The sequence below is a fragment of the Nannobrachium achirus genome (assembly GCF_963921795.1).
Source record: "Nannobrachium achirus genome assembly, chromosome: 4".
Taxonomy (NCBI): Eukaryota; Metazoa; Chordata; class Actinopteri; order Myctophiformes; family Myctophidae; genus Nannobrachium; species Nannobrachium achirus.
In genome coordinates, this window is record NC_137813.1 from 37,490,295 (window position 1) to 37,504,975 (window position 14,681).

At 39.8% G+C, this 14,681-nt stretch overlaps 1 protein-coding gene across 1 annotated transcript; it reads left to right on the top strand.

Annotated features, from left to right (window-relative positions):
• Positions 1-2,345: 2,345 nt before the first annotated feature.
• Positions 2,346-12,610, top strand: fam117aa (family with sequence similarity 117 member Aa; the record flags this gene model as incomplete). Its single annotated transcript, XM_080724346.1, has 8 exons — positions 2,346-2,468; positions 4,019-4,167; positions 6,597-6,696; positions 6,854-6,963; positions 11,526-11,642; positions 11,777-11,990; positions 12,120-12,300; positions 12,397-12,610. The coding sequence occupies exons 1-8, from the start codon at positions 2,351-2,353 to the stop codon at positions 12,608-12,610; spliced, it is 1,203 nt and encodes a 400-aa protein (XP_080580472.1). The 5' UTR covers positions 2,346-2,350.
• Between the last annotated feature and the right edge of the window lie 2,071 nt (positions 12,611-14,681).

Here is a 14,681-nt window from a genome sequence, read left to right on the forward strand (position 1 = left end):
GATACTGATGCTGAGTGTTACTAGAATAGCATTAAAGGCTAATGTATGCTTTGGTGAAAAAGTGGCATGTGACAAGTCACTCTTTTACGAGGTGTTTTTGTTGTGTGTGACGGACTGGGATCAGTATCACAGTTGGGGGTGGGGGGTTACCCGCATCTTGAAATGCCATTATTCTGCTTGAGAAATCAAACAGTACTGTTACAGTATGTGTAAATCTGTGCAGCAATTTATTGATCCTATCAAATGTTATGCTTAGCACCTCTGTTAGTTGACTTTATTTGATAGAATCTTCCTGTACAAATGTATTTTACTTATATATTTTGTTGTTTTATGACCAATGTTGTTTTTTGTTGCAATAAACTGTCCTTTTCTGTTCTATACCTGACTGTGTGTTTGTGTAAGCTACAGATATTGTGTAGAAATTAATTAGTGAAAGAAATATTTGCATAAAAACTGGGACATTTTGCACTAGACTAGAGAGAACCACCTGGTAGATGGGAATGACCTGTGCTATGGCACCATCTTGTGGTATGTTTACTTACATACCACTAAATTCTTGGCAGAAAAAAAATGTGTTCAGTCATAAATTTCAAATATCTGCACTGGTATCATGAGCTAAGACAAGGTGAACAGCTGGGGATTTTCCACACACATCTATTTCCTGAGAATTACAGAAAAGGAAATACAGTCGGTGTAGATGCACAAGTTTGGTTATTTGAAACTCTTGAAAATTCTTGTTACCCTTGGTACAACATATTTTCAGATGGTGGTCCGCGGCCAAATAACTGAATGCAGACCACTTACTAGAAATAAAGACAATTGTTCTATTATGTCCTATTAGCATACATTTTAATGTGGTTTTGATATAGCCTACACCCATAGGCTACACAGTAGTATTTTAAATTGTGCTGTCAGCTGCTATCGCTTACACTTCCATCCAAAATGAGTAATATGCTGGAGCCAAAAAGAAAGCTTGTTGTATTGTTTTGGTGTCAGTCCACTAACCTCTGAAGACATGTTGACTGCATGAGTAGGTACTATAAATGTCCTGCCAGATGTATTTACTTTATTACTACTATAACTGAGAGCCCCAGTTAGGCTGAACAGAACTTGATCCAGCAGCATCAGACCTCCCCTCCTTGAGGGGGTTTGAGGAGGTTTGAGGGGGTTTGAACTACAGAGGAGGTGCAGCATGCAGGGGTGTCGCACCAAATTCTGGGCCCCGGGTACAAGGATTCACTGTGGGGCCCCTGTGCTTTAACTATTGAAAAATAGCAGATATACAAGCTCACAGCGCGGCACTCGGTGCCGCGCTGCGATCTTGTAGATCTGCTATTTTTGAAAAATCATGAAAATCTTTGAATATTTCAAATCCTTTTTTTGAAAAATCTATGTTTCGAGGTCAGTGGAGCTCAAACCTTTTCATGTGAAGGACCCCCAAAATGATATGTATTTGGCCACGGACCCCCATCTCAAAATATTTAGTTTCAGGGACCCCCCCAGAAGCAAAATTTGAGTTACAAATGTTCGCTTAAAAAATACATATATTCAAAGATTTGCACACATTTTCAAGACTTTTCAAAAATAGCTAAAGTATAAAATAATTAAGGCCCCTCCACCACCTTGGGCCCTAGTAACTCAGTCCCACTTTCCTACCCCTTGTGACGCCCCTGGCAGCATGCATAATATACCCCTGCTGCACCACCACACTGACTGGTGGAAAGAATTTCAACAAGTGGGTGGGAACTCCCAGGCTTTGGGGGCTTACCCCAAGAGAGACAGATGGTTCTTATGACCAATACGTATCAAGTAGTAGTCTGCACTAACCAACCGGATAAAGTTTTTGCCCTTCGCATCGCCCCCAGGAATAATCTAGTATTATTGCAGAGGTTGTGCTCTCTTGTGTTGTCACTTGGCACAAGGGGGTTATAGGCAGCAGTGGACATGCTTGTGCATCAATGAATAGTTAGCCCAGGTCTTTGTGTGAATGTGTGTGCGCTTAAAAGATTATGTAGGCTATATTGTACGATGTGTGCTCCATTAATAACAAGAACCACTCAGCTCGGGTTTTTTTTTTTTTTTTTACTTTTAGTTTCCGAAGATGAGGGGAAATCATGGTCATCACAAAAGAAGGCTCTTGCTGGCTAGCTAACGCTAACCATCATTTTGGATAATCAGCCGAAAATACTCTTTTGAAGTTAAAAGCCTGTTGTGAGCTGAATTTCCGTACAAGAAGAGGTGAAAAATAAAGCACTCCTTCGAAACTCCAGCAGTCCCCTTGCTGAAGTTGTGAAAAGAGTGGTCGACAGACAGACAGACAGACAGACAGACAGACAGACACAGTTGGGGGATGTCGGGCAGAAGTGGAGCGGTGGGTCGGGGGGGCAACAACTGCCTGCAGCCTCTCAGAGCTACAGTCCCCTTCCAGCTCCACAATAAAGTACTGCTCTGCAAAGATGTCAAGACAGGTAAATATACCACAACACAATAAAGACACCTTTAGCCTATTAATAAAGATGTTCAATTCACCAATAATGTGCTTTTTCCTTTTATTTTGTTGTAGTTTGTTTGCTGTCACTCAGTGGTGTAAAGTAACTAAGTACGTTTAGATTTAGGCCTACTTACGTACTGTACTTGAGTACAATTTTGAGGTGTTTGTACTTTGCTTGAATATTTCGAATTTCCAATACTTTTACTTCTACCTCACTACATATTCCAAACATTGTACTTTTACTCCACTACTTGAAACATTAAGTTACTAGTTACTTTGTAGAATGAGTATTACATTATTATTACAAAACATACATTAACCACTTTAACCTTAATCCTTATATACTGCTTTTTTCCAAACATTTGTATACATTTGTACACTTGAAATGGGACATTCTGCATACTGAGTACTTTTACCTTTGATACTTTAAGTACATTTTTATACCAATACTTTTGTACTTTCTCTCAATTCATTTTTTGAATTCTGGACTTTTACTTGTAAGAGAGTATTTCTACATTGCAGTATTGATACTTTTACTTAAGTACAAAATGGGAGTACTTTTTCCACCACTGGCTGTCACTATGACTGATCGATAACAGTCAGACTCGGAATGATCGATTTCCCAAGGCCTACATAGACTCCTCGGTCCTCAGCCTCCCCAGAACCCCTGAGGCCCACCCCTGCGCATGGGCTTGGCTGTTTACATGAACTGTAGCATGTTGAAATGTTTTGAAACAAAGTTGTGGCAAGCTCAGTTGTCAATTTACCCACTTGGCAATTGTAAACATTTTCTAAAGGAGAAATACTTAACGTTAAAACCGTGCCACTAGAAAGGCATTTGTGTTTAATTTGGATACTCAATCACCACTTTGCACTCTGACCCCTTGTGATCTCTGTTGCATGTGCCATGCCAGCAAAGCAGCAGGTTTAAAGGGCCCTTTGTTTTAGTTCTGGTCGCCCTGTCATTCACATGTGTCTGACTGTAACGATGAAACTCAAGTGTATATGCTATGGTGTTTATTTATACATCCTGGCTAGTGGCTACCCTCGGAAGTGGGGTGTTGGGAAGCTGTGTGTGCGCGCTCACAAGTTGGTCTGTCTGTGGGGGTGGGTTGGGGGCAGATATAGTGGCCTTTGGGAACTGTTGCCAGGCTCTTTCAGCAGCATGTCTGTGGACAGATTTGCTTTAAGCTCAGCAACAAGGCTCACACCTGTCAGAGATTACAAAGAGCCACCAACACACAAACACCTACTTCCACCGCAGGAAGAGAAGTGTAGTTTAAGTTGTAGCCTAGGGGGGGGGCTGCTATTTTTTTACACAACTACCTCTGCTGTTGCTTAGGCGTCTTCTATACCAACTCTTATTATTCAGATTTGCATTGTCGTCACAAGCATCACGTTACTACATGCATGAGTTTGCCCGAGGGAGTTTCCGGTACTTATGCAAGATACAAATACCGGTAGTTTGGTGACCATACACTATACCGTTCAAGTTATCTGTTCAATATGTTTATTTTATCTCTCCAGAAGCTGACAGGACCAAGTCTCGTCCCCCGAAACCAACGATCCGCCGGACCCTATCCTTGGATGCAATTGTTGGACCATATCTATTGGGACAGTGGCCCAAGGAGTCAGAGAGCCCAGCCGTTAATTGTGTCAATGACAAGGCAACACAGGTGGGCTCAGTTGAAAATACTTTAAACTTCGTCATTTAAATAAAATCTCACAAATGTATTTCTTATTATGCAGGCTCCGGGCTATTTCTTATTTATTGTTTTGTTCAAATGGCAATATCACTGACACCTGACCTCAACTGATCTCTCTCTCTCAAAAAAAAAAAACACTTTGAAAACAGGTAATTCAGTATAAAACAAATGTTCTACTTATTGCTTATCTTAAAGGTTTCTAAGCTACAGTATCTGAAATTGTCTCTGCAGGTGTTTAGCGGTTCCAGTTTGACGCTTTGAGCAAAAGGCAGCGAACTGGAACTAGATGTTTTGTTCTTTTCAACCAAGCTCTGCCGTCTCCCCCAACTGTATCTACCCCTAACTAGTGCACAAAAGGCTCCGCTAAACTTCCCAGCTCTCAGCTACATCTTCATTCTCGACACAGTTTAACCCGAACAAACCCCTTTGCCTCCATTGTGGAGAACAGACTCCTCCTGACCTCATTATACAGACACCCCATCCCCCAGCACGCTCCAGATCCTTGCCCACACACACACACACACACACACACACACACACACACACACACACACACACACACACACACACACACACACACACACACACCACCGTCGCCCCTCCCAGCACTGAGCCTCCTGGCATAGTTTCTCTTCATTAAGTCTGTTGATGTAACTGATTATTGCCATTATGTCTAAAGCCATATGAAAGAGATGCTAAAACGGCAAGATTATGATTACACACGTTGCATGCACAGTTGTCTCGCTCATTGTCAATGCTGTGTCTAGAATGTCTATGTTCTGCAATGTCTTGTTCTTGGAAGACCTTGTTAATTATACTTTATTGTCAATTGTCATTGTTCTATCATTACTGTTCTTAAGTCCTTGTATGTATGACCCTTACACTTGGCAATAGAGCTTTTCAGAATTTAGCTGAATTTATGATTATTTAACCTGGCTATAAGATGAGTCTATGGATATTTATACTTTATATCGTCATAAAGGAATGTGTGAACTAATAGTTTCAAACATAAGGCAGAGCTGGTCGTTGAAACATTAGCTCTGCCACACTGAACGTTCTGTCACCTTATTGAGTCTGTCTTTTTATAGGTTCATGTCCCATGATCCCCCCACGTTCATGTTTTGTGGAGGAGGGAGGGGGTTGGGCAGTGCTAGTTGTAACTCTACACCGACGTCACTCTCACTTATTTAGCCAGGCTGTCTGATTAGAAGCCCACTACAGGGTAGAAGATGGCGTCCCCGTTTCACACTTAAATGTACAATTCCCTCTTGTAGTGAGTTGTGTCATCGGCTTGGAGTAAGATGGTGTTTCTGACTGGTGAGGAAAGAAGAAAGACATGAACCTGTAAAAAGATGAGAAGAGAGATATGCGGGCTGATACCCAGAGGACAGGTTGGATATTGGCCACCAAAGACACCGAGGACATAGCCTAGCCATGCAGTGCTGTGTGCGCGTTGCCATGCTTTATTCTCGCTGATGTTGGCTCATGAATGACACAGGCCTTGACATTGACTGGAACAGAACTCCTTGCATACAGTAGTCAAGGTTGTGTGGAAGCAGTTGACTGGAAGAGTAGAGGAACTGGATTGAAGGGTCTGACAATTGCCCAGCTCAGAACGGGGCCACACTAGAGGATGAGCCACCATGATTCAACCGCTTCCCCGCAACAGCCAGCAGCACTCATTCCAGCCGCTGCCACAAAAGGATCAAGAGTCAATGTCAAGAAGTCGGTATGAACATTCCTCCGTTAGGTGTGGCTTCTCGGCCCCCTCTTGAGTGAAACTAGGACGTTATTGATGCGATTGGCACAAAACGGTGCACAGTTGATCTAGTTGTCTACCTGTTGATCTGTGTATTTGTCACAAAACAGTACACACTGCACAGCAGTTGATCTAGTTGTCTACCTGTTGGATCTTTATATTTGTAATGTGAACACGTTTACTGTGTGTGTGAGTACTCGTGAAGAAGTTTGTTTGAATGCTGATAGTCGCATGTCTTTTTACTGACTGTGATGTGGTTTTGTGGGGTTGCTGAGTGGCAGTCTGTGTTTTTCTCTTTGCCTGCCTGTGCACAGCTGTTCGGAGGCAGGTGTGCAGAGACAGCTGTGGAAGAGACCACGTCTGTCCTACATTCAAAGTAGCTTTAGTGTTGCTTAGGGTTCACTGGGTTTCATTGTCAAATAGTTTTTCTTCGTAACAGGGCCTCAAGAAAGTAAATCCTACCGATTGCCAGAATGACAAATAAAACCTACTGAAGCCGTTTTATGCCTACTGGACCAAAGTCGCCAAATGTTAAATGTCGTACTCTCTTACTTTGTGATTAGTCACTTCATGTTAATGTTTCATACTTTTTTGCATTTAAATAACAAACTGTAAAAATGTATTTTTGGTTTCTCTAAAGACACCGAGCTCTTGGGCTGGGGAGACCCGGGGAAGAAGGACTGTTGGTGGACATAAGCGCTCTGCGTCATGGGGCAATGCAGAACACTTGAAGGAGGCATGTACTTTAATGCTTATAATATCGCACGCACAGATTTGACTGTGTACACATGCAAACACTGTGCTCCCCACCAGTGACTTCTCATCATTTTTAACCCCTTCTTTACCTCTGTAAACATGCTCCTGACCCCCTTTTCACTCTACTGTGCCCTCAGGTAGCCAAGCTGAGACATCAGTTGCAGAAGCGTTCCAGGCATGCCCCCCCGCCAGCGGGATCTGATCGCCCCCCTCACCCCCTACCTGGGAACCAGGCAGCAGGAATCACTCAGGTATGCAACGCAACGTCGTTGGGGGCATGCGTACAAGTGGCTAAATATGTCATTTTTACACAGAATAAGCCCATTCCCAAGATACAACGCAACCTTTCATGGTTGGATGTGACTGTGGCTAAAAGTGTTACTGTTAATAGCAATAAAGAAACTGCTGGCTTATTGTGTCTAAAAAGACATATTTAGCCACTTGTACGCATGCCCCCATGCGTACGCATGCCCCACATTTTAGCATGGTAAACGTGATAAAACAATAGAACGAAGCAAATGAAAACATTTTAACACTCACCTTTTCTTTTCTCTAATTACAATCTAAAATATGAACCCTTGTTGTAAAAAAACAAAGTTGTCCTTTAAGTAGAGTGAGAAAAGTCTGAAAGTGATTGCGCTTTAGACCTGGTCTAAAGTCTAGTACAATCCCCCTACATTCACCAACTGTAATCTTTGGAACCCACGCATGCTGCTTGCAATCAAATTCGAATCACTAACATTCAACATGGTAGATGGCATTTGCTGAGCTGGGAGGCACCAAAATGTAATCTGTGGTCAGAAAGGAAGAACCTTTTTTTCTCTTCCAAGCACTTGATTTTTAGCTTTTATTTTATCATTATTATTATTATAAATATGATTAATTATAATAATGTGACTGGTAAAATACAGTATGATAATTATGTTATGCGAAAAATATGCCCATGAGTAATTCAGAGACTTACAGCCCCTTTACGACTAGATCAGTGGTTCTCAAACTTTTGACTCTCATGGGCACTCATGTAACAAATGTTTTCATCTACGGCACCCCTGAATAATTTGTTTTTAATCTTATGTCATATACGCGAAGTAAATATGCAAATCTTTCCCAGTAAGATGCAGTAGGCCTATGTCAACCCCAGCATCCCTATTCTTGAGGGGGGAACGTTAACCAAAAATAGCCAATCTACAAGCTCACTACAACAGGGTTCCCACGGTCATGAAATTCCTGGAAATATTTTGAAATTAGAAATATATTTTTCCAGTACTGATTTTTTTTTTTGGAATTGATCAAGGGTCCTGGAAGGTCCTGGAAAAAATAGCTTTGCATTGTTTTTGGTTATTGATTTTGTTAACGTATTTACTGCCATGACTTTGAGGGTTCCCTGCCACGATTTTCATACCTTTTGGCATGGGCACGTGCGTGTCCATTGTGCACGATCCGCATGCATGCCACAGTCCGTTCGCAGCCCGCACGTTTAATTTTTGCTACACTGCCTGTCTTTGGGCATTGCACATAGGAGTAAGCGACTTGTTATTGCGCTGAATTATTGTTATATAGTCCTGGAAATTGGATTAAATATTCTGGAAATGTTTTGGAAATTCATTGGTAAAAATGTGTGGGAACCCTGAAGGCTGGAGACTATCGCTCGTGTCCATCCAGCCAAAGAAGAACCACTGCCTCACAATTTTCAAATTGGCCTCATGGTGGCTCTATAACAGGGCCCTTCAACTGTAGGTCATATTATTCAAATAAGATTTAGGGATTTCTTGGATCATGACGCAACTGACTGCCCATATACTTATATTTGAGTCAGACTAGATTTTCGGCCATTTCTCATTTTCTTCAAAACACACTGGTAGCACTTTATAATGAAGTACCTCAATAAAGGCTAATTAACAGCTAATAAGGCACTTATTAACAATTAATTAACAGCTAATAAGGCACATTAACAATTAATTAACTCTTATTCAAACGTTATTAAACTGTAAATAACTAGTTAATTATAATGAATTAACAACTAATTAAACACTTATAAGATACTTATTAACCTTAATATGTGCTTATACATCTTAATAAAGCAATAATAAGGGGGGTAGTGTATTATGAGATACTTAATCGCTATGTGCTTGCTTATAAGTTTCTTGTTCTATCTTAATTAATAGTTATAAATGTATTATAATACTATTTAGATTTATAAATGGTTAATAATAGGCCTACTTAATTAATAATTATTAGTCCCCTTATGGGAAACGTAATATCCGTTGAGTCCTAATAGTGCATTTATAAACCCTTTACTATGCACTTATTATGAGATCAATTAACACTAACAAATACTTAATAAAATCTTTATTATAACAGTATAAACAACAACAAGTCATTAATTAAGCCTTTACTAAAACTTTATTAGGAAATTTGCAGCCACCTATTCTAAAGTGGGAACACATCGGTTACACCCGCCACTCCGACATTTCTCACTCTCCTTTCCGACATGTCTCCATTCCGACACAAACCCTACCCTTACCCTAAACTTAACCTCTATGGAAGTGTCGCCACTCTGAAATTGACTTCTTATTGTCGGAATGGAGAGCGACACCCGAACACATCGTATAAATGTTAACAAATCCTTTATAAAGTCTTTATTCACAATTGCCATTGTTTATAAGGACCTTATTAAGCATTTGTTAACGTTTATAAGAAGTGATCCCACTTTAGAATAGGTGGCTGCAAAATGTTTAATTAAAGTGTTAATAAATGCTTTATTAGGGTTTTATTGATGTGAATAACACATAGCTTGATTGTTTATAAGGACCTTATTAAGGATTTGTTAACGTTTATACAAAGTGTTCCCACTTTAGAATAGGTGGCTGCAAAATGCTTAATTAAAGTGTTAGTACATGCTTTATTAAGGAGTTTTAATGTTAATAACACTGCTCCATTGTTTATACATTGCCTAATTAAAGTGTTAAGGCTTTATTAAGGATTTGTTGATAATAATACACCGTTAAATTGTGAATAAAGACTTTATGAAGGATTTGTTAACGTTTATACGATGTGTTCGGGTGTCGCACTCCATTCTGACAATAAGAAGTCAATTTCGGAGTGGTGACACTTCCATAGAGGTTAAGTTTAGGGTAAGGGTTAGAGATAGGGTTTGTGTCGGAATGGAGACATGTCGGAAAGGAGACATGTCGGAGTGGCGGGTGTAACCGATGTGTTCCCACTTTAGAATAGGTGGCTGCAAATTGCCTAATAAAGTGTTAATAATGGCTTAATTAATGACTTGTTGTTGTTTATACTGTTATAATAAAGATTTTATTAAGGATTTGTTAGTGTTAATTGATCTCATAATAAGTGCATAGTAAAGGGTTTATAAATGCACTATTAGGACTCAACGGATATTACGTTTCCCATAAGGGACATTAAGTCTTATTAACCATTTATACATCTAAATAGTATTATAATACATTTATAACTATTAATTAAGATAGAACAAGAAACTTATAAGCAAGCACATAACGATTAAGTATCTCATAAATACACTACCCCCTTATTATTGCTTTATTAAGATGTATAAGCACATATTAAGGTTAATAAGTATCTTATAAGTGTTTAATTAGTTGTTATTTCATTATAATTAATAATTATGTACCTTATTAGCTGTTAATTAATTGTTAATAAGTGCCTTATTAGCTGTTAATTAGCCTTTATTGAGGTACTTCATTATAAAGTGCTACCAACACACTTTTTGCTACAACTTTTGTCCAAAACTCACACAAATTCGTACACATTATGTCTGAAGTTAAGATGTATCAGTCAGATCTTTAATATTTGATTCCAATTAGCTATAAGTGCCTTCCAAAGTTTGTGAGCCCTAGGTATGCAACCTGACCTGACCTGACCTTGTGGACACTTTTCTAGTATTTAAGATTGAAACACAATGTAGTGGTTCAAAAAGCAAAATAATAGAAAGTTACAGTAATGTAAACATCTCTAACACAGAACAGTAGCCTAACTAAACCAGTATAATTTGACATTTTGAGGGGGCAACAATGTTCACATTTATTTGTGTGTGACTGTACAGTAGTAGGCCTATACAGTATAATGTAGTATATATTTATGTATGTATGACAAATTACTTACAAATTGAAAGTTTCATACCAACGTGAATGTTTTAGTCCAGGCCTTTTGAGGACCTCCCAGGTTGTAGATGGCCCTGCGCATGTTGCTGTTGCTAAGCGGACGTTCATAGAAAGAGCTGGCAGAAGCTAGCAACAGAGCTATAAAAAACAGCAGTGCTTTTCTTAGGAACTGGTGTCAACTGACTGGGCATGTGCCATGATATCACAATAAGACAATTTGAAACTAACATACCACATGGAACAAGCACAGCCAGAACATAATCACCGACAAGACCATGTGTATTCCCCGCTGATCTTTTTAAACCCTTTATTCACAGCTCCCTTAAAGGACCATCCATACCCATGTCAAAACATTTGATTACATTACAGACTATTCTATTCACAGCGACCATAATATTGTACATAATCATAGACCCTTTTCCCATTAATGGCTTTTATGTTTAGATATCCTAGATCTGTTTACTTTCATACCGTACTGAAAGCGAACAGATTCCAATTGCTTCCTCGAAAATCTAACAAACCATTGTATCCTTTGGGAAATGGTTGGCAATATTGTCAAGTATACCATGAGTAGTAGTCAATGAATTAAACAGGTATGGTCCTTTAAAGCACAATGAATGCATATTTTAGCACATTGCTTTAGTCCAGCTTTTTTGTTATTTTTTCCATAGACATTGCCCCTGATTCCCCTGAACAGACTGGCCTCGCGGCTCAGGCGTAGCGTTGAAGGTCTGAACCTCGAGCTGGAGGAGGCGTTTGTGTCTGAGAAGCCTGAGGATCAACATGAGGTTAGAACCCTGAGCTACTCTTTCAACGCTCTGGCTATTCACAGCTTGCAGAACGCAAACTATTGGCACTCCCTTCTTTTGTAATTTTAGTTGGTAGTTTGGCACCTCTCCCTCATCTCTCCTGAATGTTTCAGATTTTGGATGTCCCAGATGGCCACAGGGCACCTGTTCCTGCCCAGCGATGTAGCAGTGGATCCCAGAGTGACCATTCGCCAGCCCCCATGGATCCCTCCCTTCTCTCTCCATCTCAGTCTCCATGTGCCTTGGACCTCTCACTTCTGTCTCCATCACCGCCCCCACGTCCTATGAACCCAGCACCCTTGTCTCCTTGTCCCATGGGAGGGCCAGGTTAGAGGACAGAAAGTTGTTTGTTTTGTTTGATTGTCGATTTGGTTTGTGATAGATGCTAGATGTTGGGTTAAGATAGAAACATGTTTTCTTCAGAAAAGTAATGTTTAGTTTGTTCCTTTTGTGCAGAGCTGGTGGAATGTGAGACGCTGTGCTCTTCTGTTTCGCCATCACCTCCTCCGGTAGCTCTCCTTCCCTCTCTGTTGCAAGCCTCCTCCTCTTCTGCTTCCCCTCGTCCCAACAAGACCTACTGCTTCCAGAGAGAGCCACCAGAGGGCTGTGAGCGAGTTTGTGTTTGTGAAGAGGCAATGTAAGTAATATGTACCTGTATATTGATAAATAACTTGATGAACATTTTGATGTATCTGTGTTATCTGTTTAATCTAATACCTCTCTCTACTTGCAGGTCTCCATGCCAGGCTGAGTCTTCCATCCAGCCATCCTGCCCTGACCCTAACAAGGTTAACTTTACCCCTCATGGGGGCTCAGCTTTTTGCCCTGTCAGTTTGCTGAAGCCCCTTTTACCTTCTATGGACCTTCTCTTCCGTGGCTTGTCAGTCTCTCCTGTAACGGGCTGTCCAGGTCAAGCTTCTCCTACCAGACAGCTGGGCATGCAATAGGAGGACATCTGAGTAGAGAGCCATATGGACTAAACAGCACTGTAAACAACGCCTGGGCATGCCCTTGGTGATGGAGAAGAAATGAATTATATATTTTTTTGTTCATCATTGACGATGGATACCCATTGTCATGGATACTGGATACTCATTATCATCTTGTCCATTACAGCTGTAAAGTCATGATCAACTGAAACAGAACGTCTGACAATGAACTTATGTTGTTATACTTCACTGGTTGATGTTGCCAAGAAATGTTTGGTTTGATTGATCTTGATTATTATTTACTCACCAGAGAAATGGACTCAATGCTGATATTTGTTCCATCAGCACTTGATTTGTTGCGATGTATGGGTCATATCCTAGGCTTGCTCTATATTATGGATAACAAAAAGGGTTATTCATTTTTTATACAGATAACTGAATATTTGACATGAATGATCTTTGATACATTTGAATGGCATTTTTACTCAGCCTTTCATTATGTTGCAGATACACATCTGTCTGCTTATGAATTCTTATTTTGTTGGTGTCAATGTGAGGACAGATTCAATTCCTCCTGGCACTTGGTACATACAGTGTGTTGTCTGCCATTACCACCTTGATGTTAAGTTTAGATTAAACTCAAAAGTCAGTCAACACTCAATAGAGAGTAGAGACCGAGGACAATCTCCCAGCTTTTGTTGTCGGCTAAAACTGGGTGGAAACTGTAATGGCGCTTTAATTAAAAGAAAATGCATTGCAGAACCAATCCATTGTCTTTAGGTTGGCCCTTCATATTGATGTGGTGACTGACATGATTGGTTTCCAAAGCAGTGGGCTGAGCTTTGTTATGGCTTATGGGCCACTCTTGTCACTGTTACAGCAAATAGATTGCATTTAGAAGTCTGGAGAGGCATCAGTAGGTGGAGATACACTGGCAACACATGACTAGGTTTATATGGACAACCTTCCAACCTAGTTTGATAGAAACAAACATCACCAGTGGATGAATGACATAAATACTCAGTGGATTTGTTATTGCATTTTTTTTTAGATAAAATATTGACACGATATATTTTCTGTTTTCATAGGCTGTGTATTTTGTGGTGTTTTTGTATTCAAAATTTCTAATGAGATATTTTTCATTTACATTTTCTCGAGGGAAAAAGGACACTGACAATGCTATTTTTTTACTCAAGTATAAAATAGGCAGATCTTTTCATGATAATACAATCTTATTATATGATGTTTTAATTTACATTATGATGTCATGATAGACCGTTTCATGTTTACATTTCCAAGATTTATTATTTACATACAGGATAATAAAAGCTAGTATTTCTCAATCCAGGCTGACAAAAAAAAAAAAAAAAAAATCCACTTGGCACAAATGAAATATTTCAGGATGCAATGATGTTTTATAATGACATTCCTCTTCCCCAGTACCTGTCACACTTGTCAGCCTGTTTCTATGCAATGTTAGGTTTAAAAGAAAACAAGGGCTTTTGTTTTGCCATTATTTGAAAGTTGTCGTGGCTGATGTATTTGTGTAATTCTTTTCGTCTGAGGTGAATGGTTTAAGAAGACAAGTGACTCGTACTTTTAAGGAAAATAAAATGTAAACAACAATGCCGATTCTGCCTTTGTATAGTTGCATGAATAGGCTACAGATAGGTACAGATACAGATAGGCGGTCGCTTTGTTGTCATCTTATCCTGTGACACGTGTAGTTGGGGGTTTTAAGTTTAAGCACCGCCTTTTGCCCAAACCTGTCTACGTGATTGGTCGAAAATGTGGTTTTAGACCTTTATTTGGGCCAATGGCATTCCTCCACATCCGAAGACGATAAAAAGCTATGCGACATTTCACAGGAAGGCCCACTCACATTTGAAATAGTTGACCTGGTAATGCCTGGTAATGAATATCGCCAATTTGTAAAAATCCAAAGTAATGTGTTGAGCATGCGACTGTTTATTAATAACATAGTTTAATAAGAGATCGCGCTGTACCACGTAGTCTTCCTTATGTATATATTTGATTAAAAATGTAGCTTAGGGTCCTAATCAAAGATCAGGCCTGGTTGTTGACACCA